This window comes from Gopherus flavomarginatus, chromosome 19, assembly GCF_025201925.1.
Source record: "Gopherus flavomarginatus isolate rGopFla2 chromosome 19, rGopFla2.mat.asm, whole genome shotgun sequence".
Classification (NCBI taxonomy): Eukaryota; Metazoa; Chordata; order Testudines; family Testudinidae; genus Gopherus; species Gopherus flavomarginatus.
The window spans coordinates 7897371-7915855 of NC_066635.1; the positions used below are offsets into that span (position 1 = coordinate 7897371).

Consider the following 18485-nt stretch of genomic DNA (forward strand, 5'->3'; position numbering starts at 1 on the left):
ATTCAACAACATGGAAATGATTTCCAAGGATTTATTCCTGGATATCAGAAAGATTTTTTTACCTATAAATGAGATTTTTTTTCACCTGTGCACTGGGATCCCAAGGAAGTGGTGTACCTGGCATTGCTTTGGATGTTTAAAACTAGATTGGACAAAGCATTAGCACAGGGATATGGTAGGGAACAGTGCAGTCTTATTCAAAGGAATTTTCACTGTTGGGGAGGAACTGTTCAATTTTAAGGCTCCAGGTTCGGACACAATAGGAGGGACCAAGTCTGTGGCTGTCTACTTCAGTCTAGAGATTTAAGACATTTTCAATCTCCAGTCCAAGCCCCTCAATAATAATACATGTTTTGCTCATTTACCTCTTATGAGGTGGTTTTAGCACACACAGCATATTAAGCAACTTGCTGTTCCTGTGATGAAGACCAGAGCTATAAGCATTGTGATCCAGATGTATGGCTCCCATGATGGCATGGTCCTTATTTGCAACAAGACCCCGAGAGTAACAGAAAGGCACCATGAAATACATTGGAACCCCACAAAAACAAAATGCAGTTTACTTTTCAAGCCCTGTATTTTGGGGACCAGTTGACATTAAATGTTTTAGTGGTGAGAGTGAGAGCTGCCAATTTATGTTCCTTGCCCTGCTACTGACTCACTACGTGACATTGTACAAGTCACCTAGATATTGAACAAGTCACCATTTTCAAAGTGACTGCTAATTTTGGATTCCTCATTAGTTATGGGCTCAACCTGAAACACACAAGGCCTGGTTTTCAGAGGGACTGGGTAGTAACTTTACTTGTAGTTAGCAGGAGCTACAGATATTCAATGTCTCTTAAACATCAGCCTTAGATGTCTCAAGTTGGGTGTCCCAAAATCAAAGCATCCAAGGCTGGAGACCATTTGTGAAAATGTAGGCCTTCACTTCTCTATGGCTTGGTTTTCTCATGTGATTAAGAGTATCTACCTCACTAGGGAGTTTAGGGGATTACTTAATGTGTGGGAAGCAGGGCAGTTGTCAGTCCAGGTGCATATTTCTTATATTGATTCAGCTATTTCTGTTCACTTAGGCCAAGATTTTCAAAAGTAGCTAGTGATTTGGGGATTTAAGGTGGGGACACACCTTAAAGCAGAGGTAGGCAACCTATGGCATGTGTGCCAAAGTCGGCACGCGAGCTGATTTTCAGTGGCACTCACACTGCCCGGGTCATGGCCACCAGTCTGGAGGGCTCTGCATTTTAATTTAATTTTAAATGAAGCTTCTTAAACATTTTTAAAACCTTATTTACTTTACATACAACAATCATTTAGTTATATATTATAGATTTATAGAAACAGACCTTCTAAAAACATTAAAATGTATTACTGGCACGGGAAACCTTAAATTAAAGTGAATAAATGAAGACTCGGCACACCACTTCTGAAAGGTTGCCAACCACTGCCTTAGAGGTTAGAAATTGCTGAGAATCTACTCTGAAAAAAATCAGACCCCTTTAAGGTGTCCCAAGTCTGGGATTTAAGATTTTAAGACTAGATAATTGAGTATCTGATTTATGTGTGTGGACACCAGATTTGTGTACACAAAATAGGTATTTGTACACACAGAGCTGGGCACATGCAACTGCATATGCTCAGCTTTGAAAATCTAGCTCTGGAAATTTAACTAACTTGGAGATCCGTTTAAATTGACACTCTTCAAAAGTAACAGTATCTGGAAACATCTGCACCCTTCTTCTAATAGCCTGGCTTTGTACATGTGCAAATACCTGATTTGCATGTGCATTTAAATTAGGCAGACATAAATGTAAGTGTATTTTACTAGAATGACCAGATTTTCAAAGTGAAACACCAGAACACAGATCATACCAATCACAGAGAGGATAATTTTGAGTGGGAGCAGGGGCTAAGCAATGCTGCTAAGCTTCTTGATTCTGTGTTGAGGCGGTGAGGTAGGTTGAGGTCTCTTTTAGAATGGGAGGCAAAAAAACTGGGGCACTGGGACCGGCCCTCACAAGAGGGGCATTCCTAGTTTTCAGGGACACATGATATTTTTAACACATGAAAACATGGCCCCTAATTTCTTTTCTTGATTGCACTTAAGTGTTTTCAGTAAAGATGGGCCTAAACCAGAACATCAGTTCCAGCCTCTTTGAACTTTGGGAAATTCTAATCCAGATCCAAAATTTACAACTGGAGTCCAACGCCAGTAGTTAGGTTCTGCTTACTCCATGAAAGCAGATAAATTCCATCAACTCAGCACAGCAAAAAGGTAATGTGAACTCTCTCAAGTATGCCTTACATTTAATAGAGCATTGTTAGAGGACAGGTAAGGAATTTGGCTTGCATAAATCCCAGCCGGGAGCATAATACAAAATCCTCTGTTTTGCTGAGTTCAACTGTCCCTTCCATATTTAGGGAAATAGTTCAATTGCCCCTTCCGTATTTAGAGAAATTAAAAGCCTTTTTTACAAATTTCGTGACATCCATCCGAGGATTCTGAGAGTTTATTCAGAGGGAGTAAAAGACACAGATACACCCTCCATTGCTATGTTACTGTTCCATGAGTTCCAGACAAAGAATGTATTATGGTTTGGCAGTAACCATCTATTCCCAGAACCCTGGAACTGAATTGTTCTTTAGTCATTAAGATAAAATTTTGTACCTACAAGCACTGATAGTTCATCTTTGCAACATGAGGCTGGAAATCTTGTAGACTGCCACTTAGGCCCCAGAGAAACCAGACAGTGGAGTTACACTGTTGTAAAACCACCAACAGCGAGAGGAGAATCAAACCCTAGCAAGTCGTGAACTCTGCACCAGTCACTATTCAAATGAGTGTTGCCCAGTCTTTAGGGCAAACACTAATACTAGGGAAAGTTAACAATCCATCACTGTTTCTGTAGTAATAAATATGAAAGATAAAATAATTATATGTCGTATAGAAAAAACTGCTGAGGTGCAAAAATAATGTGTGTCTTTTTGGGGATTTGTGATAACGGGAGGGGATCAATTGTGGCTCCTAAAGACACAAAGATCCTTAAATTCTATCTTAAGATGAGGTAATGAGGCTGGTACGAAAAAAAGAAAGCTCTTAGGAGGCCCTTCTGCTGCTCCTTTGCAGATCATTAAAAGCAATATTAAATCAAAACACCATCAAGTTTCCATAGAACATGTGCTTTGAATTTTTTTCCCCAAGGGTTGCATGGAAATTTTGCTGCAGAGAGTGCTGACACCTTCACAATCCAATGGGACACTTCAATTCCAGGTATAACTCTGTTGACTTCAGTGGTGTTACACCAGGGATGTATTTGGTTAAGTTAGTGTGAAGCTGAGTTCTGGACCTTTAATTCTTTTGTTTCATGTCACATTTGGGAGTCAGTACGGATATTTCTTGCAGTATTATTGTATCCACGCATCTCTGATCGCCTGGAACTTCACAGTTCATGCTATGCTGCACACTACAGAAACAGTAAGGATAGAAGCCAAATCCTGCTATTCCATAATCACAGCTCCTCACGGAGAATCTCCATTCCCTATTAACTTAGGTGGCCTATGACACAAAATAGAAAAGTTCTGATTCCAGCCATTAAAGAGTACACAGACACTCTAGCCCAGGGGTCTCAAACTCAAATGACCACGAGGGCCACATGAGAACTAGTGCATTGGCCTGAGGGCCTCATCACTGACACACACCCCTCACTTCCCCCATCCCCATCCCCACTCCACTCCTTCCACGAGGCCCTGCCCCGGCCCCATCTCTTCTCCACCTCCTTCCCTGAGCACGCAGCTCCCTGCTCTTCCCCACTCCCTCCTGGAAAGTGCTAAGCGCCACCAACAGCTGTTTGGCGGCTTGGTGGCGGGAAGCGTCTGGAGGTAGACAGAAAGAAAAAGAGTAATATAGTAATACAGTAGTATAGTATTAAAATGTAGTAGGCTATTAAAAGTCAAACAATTAACTTTTTTATTAACTTCTTTAACTGTAATGTGAAAAGTCAGTGCTAATTTTGACAGTCATTTCATTTTTGGCCACTTAGCTGGCAGCGTTTTGCATCAACCAGAGCATCAATATTAGGTTGGATATCCTGAGACAAAACAATCTTAGTGTTGCTTTCAAATGTTCATCAGTGAGCCTTGACCTTGACACATATTTGTTAATCTTCATGGAAGAGAAAAACTGTTCACATATATATGTACTTCCAAACATTGCCATTATCCTTGGGGAAGCAGAGAATAACATGGGAAATCTTTCTCATGAAAGAAACCTGTAGAATTCTGGAATTCCAACATCTGTATACTTCTTCTTCAAAATGGTGTCATACCATGTCAGACCAATGGTGGTCCACACCAACATTTTCAGAGCACGTTGATGACGCACCACCTGTAGCCAAAGATACGAGTTTGTTCCATGGCAGTGCAGCTTTTTCAATGCACTCTTCCAGTCCTTGGAATATATCATGTCCTGTTGTGGTACCCTTCAGTGGCATTAAGTCTAGCATTTCTTCAGTTATATTCAAATTGCAATCCACACCTTTAATGAACACTGCACACTGGATTGCATTTGCCTTTTTCACAGCCGCATCACACTGATGGTTCATAGTCAAAGATTTTTTGGATGGCATGTAACTCCAAGAGACCCACCTACTCTAAACCTTTGTGTGTAGTTTGTAGGGGGAAAGTGAGCAGCAAACTAAGAACAAATGGGTTTGTATCCTTCCATGAGCTTAGTTAAAAAAAAAAAGTTCCTATTGCTGTTAACTCAGTGAGAATAATATTAATACTTCACTGTAGTCAAGGAACTTCCCACTTGCGTTTCCTGTGCAGATCATCGCAATACCTCAATGTATATATTTAAATGTTCAGACCATATGTTGAGAACATACATTTATTTTGAAAGTTTTCTTTACTTTGCAATTCTTTCCTCAGATTCACAGGGAGTTTATGTATGTAAAGGCTTTTCCACAGCACTCATTGCCGTTTTATTTGAGTGACACCCTGTGAATTAGGGAAATGTTACCTTGTTTACAGGGTGGGGAAACTGAGGCACAGAGCTTTTGTTAAGTGACATGCCCAAGGTCATACAGGAAGTCAGTGTCAAAGCTGAAAAAGCTGACCCAAATTTCCTGATTCCCATGCTAATGCCTTAACCACAGGATCATCCTTCTTCTTAGCTGTCTTGATTCTTTGTGATCCTGCTGTACCTTCTGGACACAGTTTCTCCAGCAATACTGCTTACCCACGTTCTCCCTCTCAGAACCTAAGTCTTCCATCATCAGAGTGAGCTCTAGGAGACTTTGGAGGCACCGCTCCAAGCACTTTCGGCTTTAATGGATTCCTTTTTCTTCCACCACTCTGAATACCGATGCTGAGTGCCTCCAAGATGCCCCAGGCCAGTGTTTTCAATTCAGCCCCATAGATTTCAAAGTGATTATATATTTTTCCAACCCAAACAATTTCTAAGCCCCTACCTGGTTTGCATCTATCCTGCCAACCATGCCAATGTGTATAACTGGTAAACATGACCTCTTCAGCACAGAGCATGTTTCCCAAAAAGTCATTTACAAAATCATTGCCCTATCGCTCATATAAAATTGTAGGCACACAGTTTCCCTTCCTACTACTGTGTATTCTTATCCTGGGTGGGACTGGTTTAGTGCTTTTTGTCTAAGGTTTGAGATACCTAAAATCCTTGGTTTGAATCAGAGCAGAATTGATTCAGCCCATTGCCTTCTAGAGCAGATATAACTAGTTTGGTGTAGTTTATTTTATTAAGTACGTGCTACATGACCAATCTTGTCAACTAACAGCCAGTATCTAATCTCTTTTTCTTGGGTAAAGTCAAATCCTGATCTCAGCTACACAATGCCACAGATTCCACCCTGGGTATGGAACTCAAGCTGTGTTTGTTCTGCCTCTTACCATAGCTATACTGTACTATCTGTTTCTCCATTGCTGAAATGGGGGATCCATTGGAGATGTGACTGGGGAAAACTGTGTGTGGCATAAATCCACATTTCCCCACCTCAGCTGTGTTTGGCGTAGCAGTGTCACAAATGAGGATCTGGCCCACAGACTTAATATAACTGGTATATCTGAAGAGGAAGGTCTATATGCACAATTCAGACAATTTAACCAAGTTCCACAGGAGATTAAAGGTTTCCTACATTTTCAGCGCTCTCACCACTACATCTGGGTATTGCAGCCACAGGGCACAGCATTCCTTAGCATTAATCAAAGAGCTGTATTCTGCTTTGCAAGTCCATTGTAAAGAGAATAAGAAGGAACACACGCGTAAACATTCCTGGGAATGCTGAACACAACAAAGAGAAGAGCTGTCTTGGATTACAGCCTTTATAATTTATGCCAGCCCATCATATGTCTGGTTCTAGGCAGAATATGTTTGTGCTATTTTAGTTTGAACATTGTGCTGAAGTGGAACACTCTGTTTGTCTTTGATTAATAATAACCTCATTGGTTATCCACAAAGCATTTATGTTCTGTATCCAACTAGCATTTTACCAGCGCTTTGCATATCTGTTGGCAACAGGAAGGTGTATCCTCTCAGACACCTGTTCGGGTTTACTTCTCTGCAGAGGCTCCCCAAACCTATTTCACTATCTTTTTTTTTTTTGGTCCTTTCCGTAGATTTTTGCCCTTTTCTCAATGTCATGCATTCTGAGTTCTCCTATAACTTCCTTCTTCTCACCCAATCATAAACATATTGCAGAACTCTATGCAAACTCTTCTTCCTATTCTTTTCCTTTCTTGAGGGTTGGTTTTGTTCAATATCTTCTTTAATGATCTGGAGGATGTCATGGATTGCACACTCAGGAAGTTTGCAGATGACATTAAACTGAGAGGAGTGGTAGATACACTGGAGGGTAGGGATGGGATACAGAGGGACCTAGACAAATTATAGGATTGGGCCAAAAGAAATCTGATGAGGTTCAACAAGGAGAAGTGCGGAGTGCTGCACTTAGGACGGAAGAATCCCATTCACTGCTACGGACTAGGAACTGAGTGACTAGGCAGCAGTTCTGCAGAAAAGGACCTAGGGTTTATGGTGGACGAGAACCTGGATGTGAGTCAACAGTGTGCCCTTGTTGCCAAGAAGGCAAATGGCATCTTGGGCTGTATAAGTAGGAGCATTGCCAGCAGATCAAGGGACGTGATCATTCCCCTCTATTCGGCATTGGTGAGGTCTCATCTGGAGTACTGTGTCCAGTTTTGGGCCCCACACTACAAGAAGGATGTGGAAAAATTGGAAAGAATCCAGCGGAGGGCAACAGAAATGATTAGGGGGCTGGAGCACATGACTTATGAGGAGAGGCTGAGGGAACTGGGATTATTTAATCTGCAGAAGAGAAGAATGAGGGGGGATTTGATATCTGCTTTCAACTACCGGAAAGGAGGTTCCAAAGAGGATGGATCTAGACTGTTCTCAGTGGTACCTGATGACAGAACAAGGAGTAATTGTCTCAAGTTGCAGTGGGGGAAGTTTAAATTGGATATTAGGAAAAACTTTTTCACTAGGAGGGTGGTGAATCACTGGAATGGGTTACCTAGGGAGGTGGTGGAATCTCCTTCCTTAGAGGTTTTTAAGGTCAGGCTTGACAAAGCCCTGGCTGGGATGATTTAGTTGCGGATTGGTCCTGCTTTGAGCAGGGGGTTGGACTAGATGACCTCCTGAGGTCCCTTCCATCTCTGATATTCTAGTCTATGAAACCGAGAGCCACATCCTTGGGTCCAGCCAAGCTATGTTTGATTCAGGGCCTGAGGGGGTGAACAAGGTGGTTTAAAGTCAATTTGCACTCCCCCATTTTCCCAGATGCCCACTTAGGGCAGCTTTCCAGACTTGTGCTGCTCCCACAATGCAAAGGGAATTGACCAGAGGCCAAGGATCTGGACCTTTCTTTACAACATTACTTCTTTTAATTATCAAGACCACTTTCTACATGACTTCAATGCCACACTTCTTTTTGCCGCACGTCTCCCCTTGTTTTCTCTCTGCAGTGGGAGTAAGGACCTTCTCCCACACTGTCACTTCCATTGAGAACAAACTCCCTGCCTTTTGGTGTCTAGATGGTTCCTTGATTCTTTGAAAACTCCATCTTATGATGCAACTCTTTCCCCAGTCTATGACTTTTAGACCTCCTTCTCATAAAAACTAATCTATCCTTACTCCCTGCACCTCCAAATTGTCTCAATGTTCAGTAATGCTTACTGAAATGTGGTCACTTTGTCATTCTTCACTCCCACCCTGTCTTATCTACAAGTGTTATCTCTAAACATATTGTAGCTTACATATCTTGCTTCTTCATGGGATATCTTGGCTATAACTTTGCTGTGAAATGCAATGAGACACCTTAGTATAAATGCTATGTAGCAATAAATCATGCCTCTGATATTTTCTGCAGTTACTCTGCTTAGACACTTGAGGGTACTCTTTGCATTTCATTCCAGCTAAATTACTTTTAAAGTAAGAATTCTCCTCTATGAGAACTATACAGATTCCACCAGGGTAAGATACAGTTACACGTCTAAGTTTCTAAGTCCTGTGGGAAGAGCATGTTTTGACTAGTCAGCATGTGGCTGATGCTGCAGTGAGAGAGGCTCTGCTAAGTTACCAACAAATGCTGAAGAAAGTGTTGTCACTGCACAGTACGTGAAAATTCTCTAGGTAGTGGTTTTCACGTTCCTCCTGAAATATTTTATTTGCTAACTGTTTGTTTATCAATCTTCTCCATAGTAACAAGAGCAGTGGAGGTGGCATATAAATGGGCTGAGTGAAATTAAGTCTGCATGTAAATATAGGACAGATTGCAATACGTCTGTAGAGAAGATCTGACAGAGGCTACGGCATGTACTGTGAAATCTTTCTTGGTATCAGTGGAGAAACAGTGCTTCTTAGTGTTGCACAAAGTCAAGAGTGTCCCAGTTTTAAACATTTCCTGCGTGCTCTGATGTTATATAAAATCTGAGTCATTTTAATCTTTGTACTTTGTAGCTGAGTATTAATTTTACAAGGTATGTTTGCTTTTGTGCATTTTTCAAGGGAGGTTTGAAGCTATTTGAAGCTGTAATAAATAAGCAAGGAGGGGAAAGATGATTTTATTGCAAAAATACAGGACTGGGAGTCAGGAGATCTGGATTCTGTTTCCATCTCTGCCACTGACTTTCTGTGTAACTTTGGGCAACTCACTTTATCTCTCTCTGTGCCTCGGTTTCCCAGTCTGTAAAACTGAAATAATACTTGCCTCACAGGGAGTATTGGGGGGGTTAAGTCCAATTATGTTTGTGAAGCTCTTCCTCAGATGGAAGGTGCTATTGAAGTACAAGATATTTTGTGAGTGTGTCTGAGAGACGTAGGCACAGAGAACAGCTCCAGGAAAATAAAGAGGTAGTTAGACAAACCTTAGGATTACTCAGGAAAGGCTCTTGTGGGAGGTGCCTTCTGAGGCTCGGCACATCTGCCCTGCTCCTGTTGAAGCCCGGTTCCCCAGCAGGTGCCTCCTGCAGGGCTGAAGCCCCAAGACCCCCTCTCCCCACTGGGCAGAAGCTCCTAACCCCTCCACACTGCTGTGTGGCTGAAACCCCGAGCTTCCCTCACTCAGTGAATAATAGAAGGAGGGGGGAACCTAGGGAGCTCCGCGAGCCGCACTTTAACTATAAAAGAGCCACATGCAGCTTGCAAGCCATGGTTTGACTACCCCTGGCTTAAGCTATCCCTTGTCAGTTGTGGAAGGGACGCAGTGGGAGTTACCATTGCACGGATTAACAAAAAACTATCAAAACAAAAACAAAAGCCTTCATAGTCTTAAAATGAAAGTCTAGTGTCTACACAGTTTAATACAACACACTTGGGACACCAAATTTCATGGTGCTTGCAATAATCCCTCTTCCTCTTGACAATTGGGCATTGTTAGCACTAGAACTAACAGGATATCTGATCTGCGTGTGCCTCATAGGGAGATTAGATCTGAAAATTTGCCACAAATAAAGGGCCTAATCCAGTAATCCTTACATGAGTAATCTCACTGATATTAATAGACTGTTCACTTGAACAAGGGCTATAGCACTGGGTCCAGAACAAGATCCACTAGGGTGACCAGATGTTCCGATTTTATAGGTACAGTCCCGATATTGGGGGCTTTCTCCTTTATAGTCACATATTACCCCTCACCCCTCCATCCTGATTTTTATACATGTTATCTGGTCACCCTAAATTACACTGGGGAAGTGAATGCACTGGAAACTTCAGCTAATATGATCTATTGTTTTGAAAGATACTACTGCACGTAATATGTACCAAATCTTCCAATTTACTCAGAGTGTCTCTGATTGCAAAATATCCATCTTGTATGCATCCTCAAAATTTAACCCACTGCCATTAACTTCAATGATCGCGTTTTTTTTGTTAATGAGAGGATGTATATAATGGTCAGAGGGGACTATTTGGGAGTTGGAACTCTGAAGTTCTGTTATTTACTCTGTGTCTGATTCAGTATACCTACCCTGAGTAGGTAATTTTACCTTGCTCTGTGCCTCAGTTTCCCAACCTTTAAACTGAGGAAGATAAATACATACCTATATTAGAGGGGTACTGTTATTTTTGAGTCTCTTAAAAGTTAAGATTCTAACTAAATGTTGCTGTACGAGGTTATCCGAAAGTGTATGTTATTAATGTGTACTTTGTTATGGGCCCATTATGAGTTTCTGATTCTGTGGTTATTTTGCAACAAGAAAAATTGTTTAGGTACATGGTACATCAGAGTGTCCAGTGAAGTAACCCCATGGGAACTAAAAGAGCTTTAGAATCTTAATATACACAGCTTTCAAATGAGATCATAAATATGAGCGTTATCTAGATTTGGAGCCAATGCAAGCAGCCTAGATTTTTGCCTGCCAAATGTCATTTTTGGCTTCATCTGCTTTCCATATATTCAAAGAATTGTACCACATGGAACCCTTTAAACAATAAGGAGGAAATAACATAATTTTTCAATTGCTCTTGAAAAAGATTTTAACTACATAAAATATTCTAGGGTTCTCTAAGAAGTTACAGTTGCAAGTAATATAATTGTTCAATACTGAATTCCTAACATTTTTTGCCAGAAAGAGTTGATGATTTGGGAATTTTAACCAATCCTTGCATGGCAGAGACAACCTTAGACCAATCTGTATTCCCAAATAATATTTTGTGTAGAAGAGAGAGTTAAGGCCCAATCCTGCAAACACTCACATATGTTACTCAGATGACTAAATTTTTGCAGGATTCAGTCCTCATGTTGTAAATAGACCATTAATTTACCACATTATTAGAACATTGTAGTTATTGAGGAAACAAATGTTTGAAAGTCAGGTAATTCTGAATTATGGTTAAAAAATGAAATTTGAAAGGTAAAATATTGACTAGTTCAGATCTAAGATCTAAAGTCTAGAAATATTCAGTAAAGGTACTAGCACCAACTTCTGTGCTGTTCCTTTCCTCAGTCTTTCATATCCTCTCCTTCTGGACATGAGAGAACTCCATTGACTGCTACTTGACAGAATTTAAGCGCTGAGTGCCTTCTTTGAATGCTCCCTTTGGCTTCATTTCAAGTTGAGGATGTGTAGCTCCTCCTCCGTGATGCCTTGTGCCCTATATGTTCAGGTTATAAGTCTTTTCTTTGTTTCATGTGTGTAAAGATAAAACATGACAGCGTCTCTTCTATTTGTGGTTAGTCCAGTGAAAGAGATTATCACCTGGATCTTCACAAGTTACAATGAAATCATCTGGGATGCATGAGATGACACTCTTTGGATTTGTTCATCTGGTCATTCTCAAGGAAGGACCTCAACTCTGGAATTTACTTCTCCCTTGGTGCAACAGAATCCAAGTTTGTTGACCCTGCAGGCAGATTGCAAAATGTGTCTCGTAACTCAGCCTTTCTCTGAGATGGGATGAACTAAGCTGTGGGTGTTCCTTTATCAATGGGGCAGGAACTGTCATTGACTCTATGTTTTTACAGTGCCTAGCATAATAGAATCCAACTTGATTGTGCCTTATAGGCACTACGACTTTAAAAATGTTAAATGATAATAAATACTGGCTTTGGGAGCTCTTTTTGATGTGAGTTTTGATGCTACGTGTATGCTAGATTCTCAGCTGACATAATCAGCCTATCTGCATTGAAATCAGTGAAGCTACATTAATTTAAACTAGTTAGGGACTTCACCTTGTATGTCTGGATGACTACTCTAGTTTGTGTTTTGAAATGTCATTCTGTTTTGCGCACCCAGCACATATATGATGAGTGCCCTGTACCTATCAAAGAATAAAGAAATAAAAATATTAAAAAATTATTCTGCTTTTTATTGATGCTTTCATTTCTTTATAGGGCCAAAAGAAAATCCCACTTCTCTGTCTTAGAGCTTGTCTACTTTGGAAATGCTACAGTGGCACAGTTGCAGCGCTGCAGTATAGACATTATCTACATGTAGATAATCCACTCCCCGAAGAGGTGATAGCTAGGTTGGTGGAAGAATTCTTCCATCAACCTAGCACTGTCTACACTGAGAGTTAAGTCGGCTTAACTGCATTGCTCAGGGGTGCTGATTTTTCACACCCCTGAAAGACATAGCTGTGTGAATGACTTTTCTGAATTCCTTTCCTTCCTTCCCTCCAATCTGAGCCTCACCTGTAGACATCCACAGGGACTACACACTTTGGTTTAGCTTAGCTAGTCACTGGGTATCACTATTGTTTCACCAAGAGCTACAAACTAATACTTTTGGTTAGTTCAAATTTCAGGCTGGGAGGGTCTGAGGTGTTAGCCTCATCTCTAATCTGTACTAATTTACAGAGTTCACTTTTTCAAGTCAACCATGTCTTCATTTATCCTGTGTCTACTGCATGTTCTATGGATGCTGAAATATCAATGTTAGGCTCTGAGGCTAAACAGGTTTGTTAAAACTGCAGTTTCTGCCATGAAAATCTGCCAGACAGTGATTAATTCTGTGGGAACCTTCATCTTATCTTCTTGAGTGGTGGAAATAGTCAGTGACCTCCTGCAGGAATCTGATTGGTTCATTAATATTGGCAGTGTTGTCTAGAACTAAAAGTGAAGGATTGGGCCTCAGGACTCAGGCTCTACTCCTGGTTCTGCCACTGAATCACTCTGGGCCTGTTTTCATGTCTTCAGCCTGCTATTAATATTTACCTACCTCACAGGGCTCTTGTAAGACTAAGCCGATTCATGTTTGTAAAACCCTTTGAGATCTTCAGTGCAACAGAACTGCAAATTATCATAATTAAATGGGACATTTGGGAAGGAACTGGCGGAGTGATCTGATTGTTCTAAATTCCAAGACATTGCTATTATATACTGTGTAAATCTTTATATCTGACAGGTCCTATCACCCTCCAAAGCAGACAACAAAGCTCAGGTATGAAACTTACTTATAAAGTTAGTCAAGCTCTAGATAGGAGAACAGGAAAAACAAAGTTTCAACCCTTCCTCTTCTCCCAGCTACAGCATTAAACCCTTTAATATATAAACACTGTTCTTGAGCTTTGATGTAGATTTTTGGAATGTCATAAGACCCCACTAGGTGTTTTAATTATCTGAATGGTTGGAGGGAGTTTACACTCATCCCTTATTAAGCACCTGCAGATAAATAAGGATACAAGCTGGAGATCATCTGAATTTCTATTTGCAGCAGAAATTTGAGTGATTTCTTAAGAGTCTGAGCCTACACCAATTAAGTCAATGGGAATTATGCCATTTTTGGATGCTTATCTTGAGATATGTGAGACCAAATTTTAAAGTGATCAGCACCCACAATCAGGTCCAGATTTTCAAAAGAACTCAGTGCTCACTGTGTCAAATATTTGTAAAATCTGGTCTTTTATTTAGGTACCTAAACAACAGCTGAGTAATTTTGAAAATATGGTTCTATTTGTGCAGGCTGTATTCTCCTGTCTTCAATAAGGTAAGGTGAAAGGAGCTCATGATCAAATGGGAGAGGAGAGGCAGAAAGAAGCATTCTGGGACAAAACTTGCTGTGGGAATAAAGAGTTGCTAAAGGTGAGGAAGGAGTAGGTTACCAAAGGGATGGATGGTTTCAGTAGGTATATTTTCACATCTGTTTGTGAAGCTGGATTAGTGGCCAGTGTACATATATGTGGAATAACCCACTCTAGGCAGTGAATAGTATAAAATATGTTAAATGTGCAGATGCAGAAAATAAATGAAGTTATATAGTCCCAATCCATGTCCTCTGAGCACCAGACCTTGTGTCATACTATAGAATAAGTTAGTTTGTTCTGTTTGATCACAATAGTCTTTTAAAATAATTTCCTAGCATTTAGAATGTGTTTTTCTTCTTTTCCTCTACATATTTTTTGTGGTTTCCATAATTTGCTGAATACAGTATGCTGCACTTATTCACCTTCATCTGCAGTTCAGGACCTTCATATGGTTTCCCCCTCTCTGTCTTCCCCATGTCCTCAGTCCACAGCTGTGGGATCTATGTGGGTGTTTCTCCTCTTTTTGGGATTTTGAAATTCAGTTAAATTTTCAAACACTTTATTGGCAGCACATGGCTTGCCAAAGTCGATGCATCAAGTATTTAGGCCAAATTCAGCCTGGGTGTAATTGATGGGACTGCAATGAAGTCTAACGTATTAGTAAAGGCAATCCTTTTGGCAGAACTCTTTTGAGTTGTGCCCACTTATGCTAGCAGTAATTTGGCCTTGGGTGTCTAGGACAAGTTTTAAAGGAGTAACAGGGATTTATATAGTGACTCCATTTTGGATTTCAAATAAATCCGACACTTGATTCTCTAGTAATACCAGAACTAATAGGTCAAATTTTATATTAGTACATGTTAGAATGTTTGGATTTATTTTAATTTTGTTACTTGACAGAGTGAGAAACCTACATAACAAATGAATGACAAAGGCAAAAGCTAGTGGAAATTTGGCGGGTGAAGTACAAGGCACAGGATCAGGCCATCGGTCTATCAAATCCGGTAGTATCCTTGAGGTAACCCAACACCTGATACGTCAGGAGAATGGTGCCAAGAACCACCATGAATGCCTGTGGCCAAGGGTAGGATGCTGTGGAATGGGCTCATTGGAGGGGCTTCCTCACCTGAGGCCCATCAAGTGAGGCCACAGACCAGGAGCCGGGAATGGGATCCCAGAATATTACTGATGGTCACAGAATTAGGCAAGGGCCCCACAGCCTGATGGTCTCAGCTCCACTCCAGCAGCTGCCCCATCTCCCCTTCCTGCATTTGTTCTTCGCCAGGCTTCCTTCCTCCACTTGATCCGGGGGGAGGGCGGGTACGGATCCCCGCTTCTCCCTCCCCTCTAGCCGCCGCTCGGCCCACCGCCCCGGCCCAGCCCCGCGCGGGTCCCGTGCTCTCCCGGGCCGGCGCCTGCGCGCCGCTCCGCCCGCCCCCTGCCCGCTGTCAGGATGGGGCGGAGGAGGCGGAGGCCCAGCCCGGCAGCTCCCGTCTTTCGCAGCGGCTCCTGGCGTAGCGGTTTCAGCCCCAGCACCACTGCCTGAGGGGAGCCGGGGACGCCGGCGGAGCCATGGCCCAGCCCGAGGCTGCGCCGCACGCAGACGGTAAAGGAACCTCTCGGCCGGCCGCGCTCCCGAGGCGGGGCGGGCGCGGCCTGCGGAGCCCCGGGCTCGCCTGGGGAGCCGCACCGGCCAAGGGGGCGCGGAGAGTGGGGGCAGGGGCCGAGCAGCGGGGGTGTGTGTCAGGGCTCGAGTGACAAGCCCTGGGGGATGCTAGTGCGGGGGGGGCGCATTTCCCGGGATGGGGGGTGACAGGCCCTAGGGAGATGCTAGTGGGGGGGGCATTTCACGGGATGGGGGGTGACAGGCCCTAGGGAGGTGCTAGTGCGGGGGGGGCATTTCCTGGGATGGGGGGTGACAGGCCCTAGGGAGATGCTAGTGCGGGGGGGGGCATTTCCCGGGGTGGGGGGTGACAGGCCCTAGGGAGATGCTAGTGGGGGGGGCATTTCACGGGATGGGGGGTGACAGGCCCTAGGGAGGTGCTAGTGCGGGGGGGGGGCATTTCCCGGGATGGGGGGTGACAGGCCCTAGGGAGATGCTAGTGCGGGGGGGCATTTCCTGGGATGGGGGGTGACAGGCCCTAGGGAGATGCTAGTGCGGGGGGGGGCATTTCCCGGGGTGGGGGGTGACAGGCCCTAGGGAGATGCTAGTGCGGGGGGGGCATTTCCCGGGATGGGGGGTGACAGGCCCTAGGGAGATGCTAGTGCGGGGGGGCATTTCCCCATGATGGGGGGTGACAGGCCCTAGGGAGATGCTAGTGCGGGGGGGGCATTTCCCCATGATGGGGGGTGACAGGCCCTAGCGAGATGCTAGTGCGGGGGGGGCATTTCCTGGGATGGGGGGTGACAGGCCCTAGGGAGATGCTAGTGCGGGGGTGTGCGTGTGGCAGGCCCTAGTGAGATGCTAGTGCGGGGGGGGGGGGCATTTCCCCGGGATGGGGGTGACAGGCCCTAGGGACATGCTAGTGCGAGGGTGTGTGTGTGGCAGGCCCTAGGGAGGTGCTAGTGTGTGTGGGGCATTTCCCGGGATGGGGGGTGACAGGCCCTAGCGAGATGCTAGTGCGGGGGGGGGCATTTCCCCGGGAAGGGGGGTGACAGGCCCTAGGGACGTGCTAGTGCGGGGGGGTGTGTGTGGCAGGCCCTAGGGAGGTGCTAGTGTGTGGGGGGCATTTCCCAGGATGGCGGGTGACAGACCCTAGGGAGATGCTAGTGCGGGGGTGTGTGTGTGGCAGGCCCTAGGGAGATGCTAGTGCGGGGGGGGGGGGTCATTTCCTGGGATAGGGGGTGACAGGCCCTAGGGAGATGCTAGTGCGGGGGGGGGGGGCATTTCCCGGGATGGGGGGGTGACAAGCCCTGGGGAGATGCTACTGTATGTGTATGTGGGGCATTTCCTGGGATGGGGGGTGACAGGCCCTAGGGAGATGCTAGTGCAGGGGAGAGGAGAGGGTGACAGGCTAGTGCAGGGAGGGGCATTTCCTGGGATGGGGCATGACAGGCCTTAGGGAGATGCTAGTGAGAGGAGGGGGGCATTTCCCTGTGGTGTCAGAGGTAACAGGCCCTGAGAGAGCGGGTTGAGAGGGGAGAACATTTACCTGGGGGAGGAGAGTGTGACAAACTGTGCATGGAGATATTTATTCTGAGAATAAGGTTACCTGGGCAGGGCTGTATATGGAGAATGTTTATTCTGATGAAGAGGTGAGCTACTCTCGCCTGCATACTTGTGCAAGAGCTAAGAGTAATAGACCTTTCTGAGTGATGCTTATCAAGGGAAAGGGGTAATGTACCTGGACATGGGGTAGGAGGTGCCAGGTCTTGCAGGGAGATACTTACCTTGTGAATGGGGAGACGCTTACCAGGGCAAGAGTGTATAGGGGGAGTGACAGCACACCACAAGATGACGCTTGTCCAGCAAAGGGTTGTTTACCAATCAGGAATACCTGCATAGGTAATCACAGACCCTGCAGGATGATTCTTATTCTGTGTGGGGCATTTACATTGGCAGGGGGATGATGTGTGTGTGGATGACCAACTCTGTAGGAACATAAGAACAACCGTACTGGGTCAGGCCAATGGTCGTCCTAGCCCAGTATGTTGTCTCTGATGGTGGCCTGTGCCAGGTGCTTCAGTGGGTGTGAACAGAATGGCAGTTTCGAGTGATCCATCCCATGTCATCCAGTCCCAGCTTTTGGAAGTTTAAGAGCACCCAGAGCATGAGGTTGCATCACTGACCATCTTGGCTAATAACTATTGTTAAGGCCTATTCTCTGTGAACTGGTCAACTTCTTCTTTGAACCCAGTTAAACTCTTGGCCTTCACAACATCCCATTGCAATGAGTTCCACAGGTTGACACTGGTGTGTGAAGAAGTACGTCTTTATGTTTGTTTTAAACGTGCTGCCTATTAGTTTTCATTGGGTGATCCCTAGTTCTTGTGTTATATGGAGGGAGGGTCAAAGGTGGGAAGCAGGTTACTTGTGCAGGCATTTCCGGCTGGGGAATGACACTTAATGCAGGGAGACAGGGCGGTATTTACCTGGACATGGGAACATGAAGAATTGCGTGGAGAATTGAGAATTTGTGATAGACTTTGTCTGGAAATTTACATAGAGTGGGTTATGTGTCTGGTTTGGGAGGGAGAGTGACAGACATTTCAGGGAAATACTTGGAGGTAGTACTGTCTTTCTGTGCAGGAAAAGCATGGAGTGGGATGGGAGAGACCCTGTATGGAGATGGCTATCTTGAGGTTGGTTATCAGTTTAACTGGACAGGAGGGTTATGAGGGAGGAATAAAAGACTGTGTGGACATTGTTCTGAAGGATGGATATTTGGTGGGATTTATGGGACATGGATGGACAGACACCATAGGGAGCCACTTATCTTGGCAGCAGGGCACTTAACCTGTGCAAGGATTT

General features: G+C 44.1%; 1 protein-coding gene and 1 long non-coding RNA gene across 6 annotated transcripts in view; both read left to right on the forward strand.

Annotated features, from left to right (window-relative positions):
* The first annotated feature begins 1601 nt into the window (after window positions 1-1601).
* On the forward strand, window positions 1602-12248 carry LOC127037435 (uncharacterized). The gene is made up of 3 exons (XR_007770368.1): window positions 1602-2275; window positions 3203-3271; window positions 11728-12248. It is a non-coding gene; the product is annotated as an uncharacterized LOC127037435 (long non-coding RNA).
* Window positions 12249-15451: 3203 nt separating this feature from the next.
* The window catches only part of RABEP1 (rabaptin, RAB GTPase binding effector protein 1), a 79170-nt gene continuing 76136 nt past the window's right edge, over window positions 15452-18485 (forward strand). For all 5 annotated transcript variants that reach the window (XM_050929397.1, XM_050929398.1, XM_050929399.1 and 2 more), the window contains exon 1: window positions 15452-15620. In XM_050929397.1, the coding sequence (XP_050785354.1) occupies window positions 15587-15620 (34 nt within the window). In that variant the 5' untranslated portion in view covers window positions 15452-15586. The remainder of the gene's footprint in view (window positions 15621-18485) is intronic.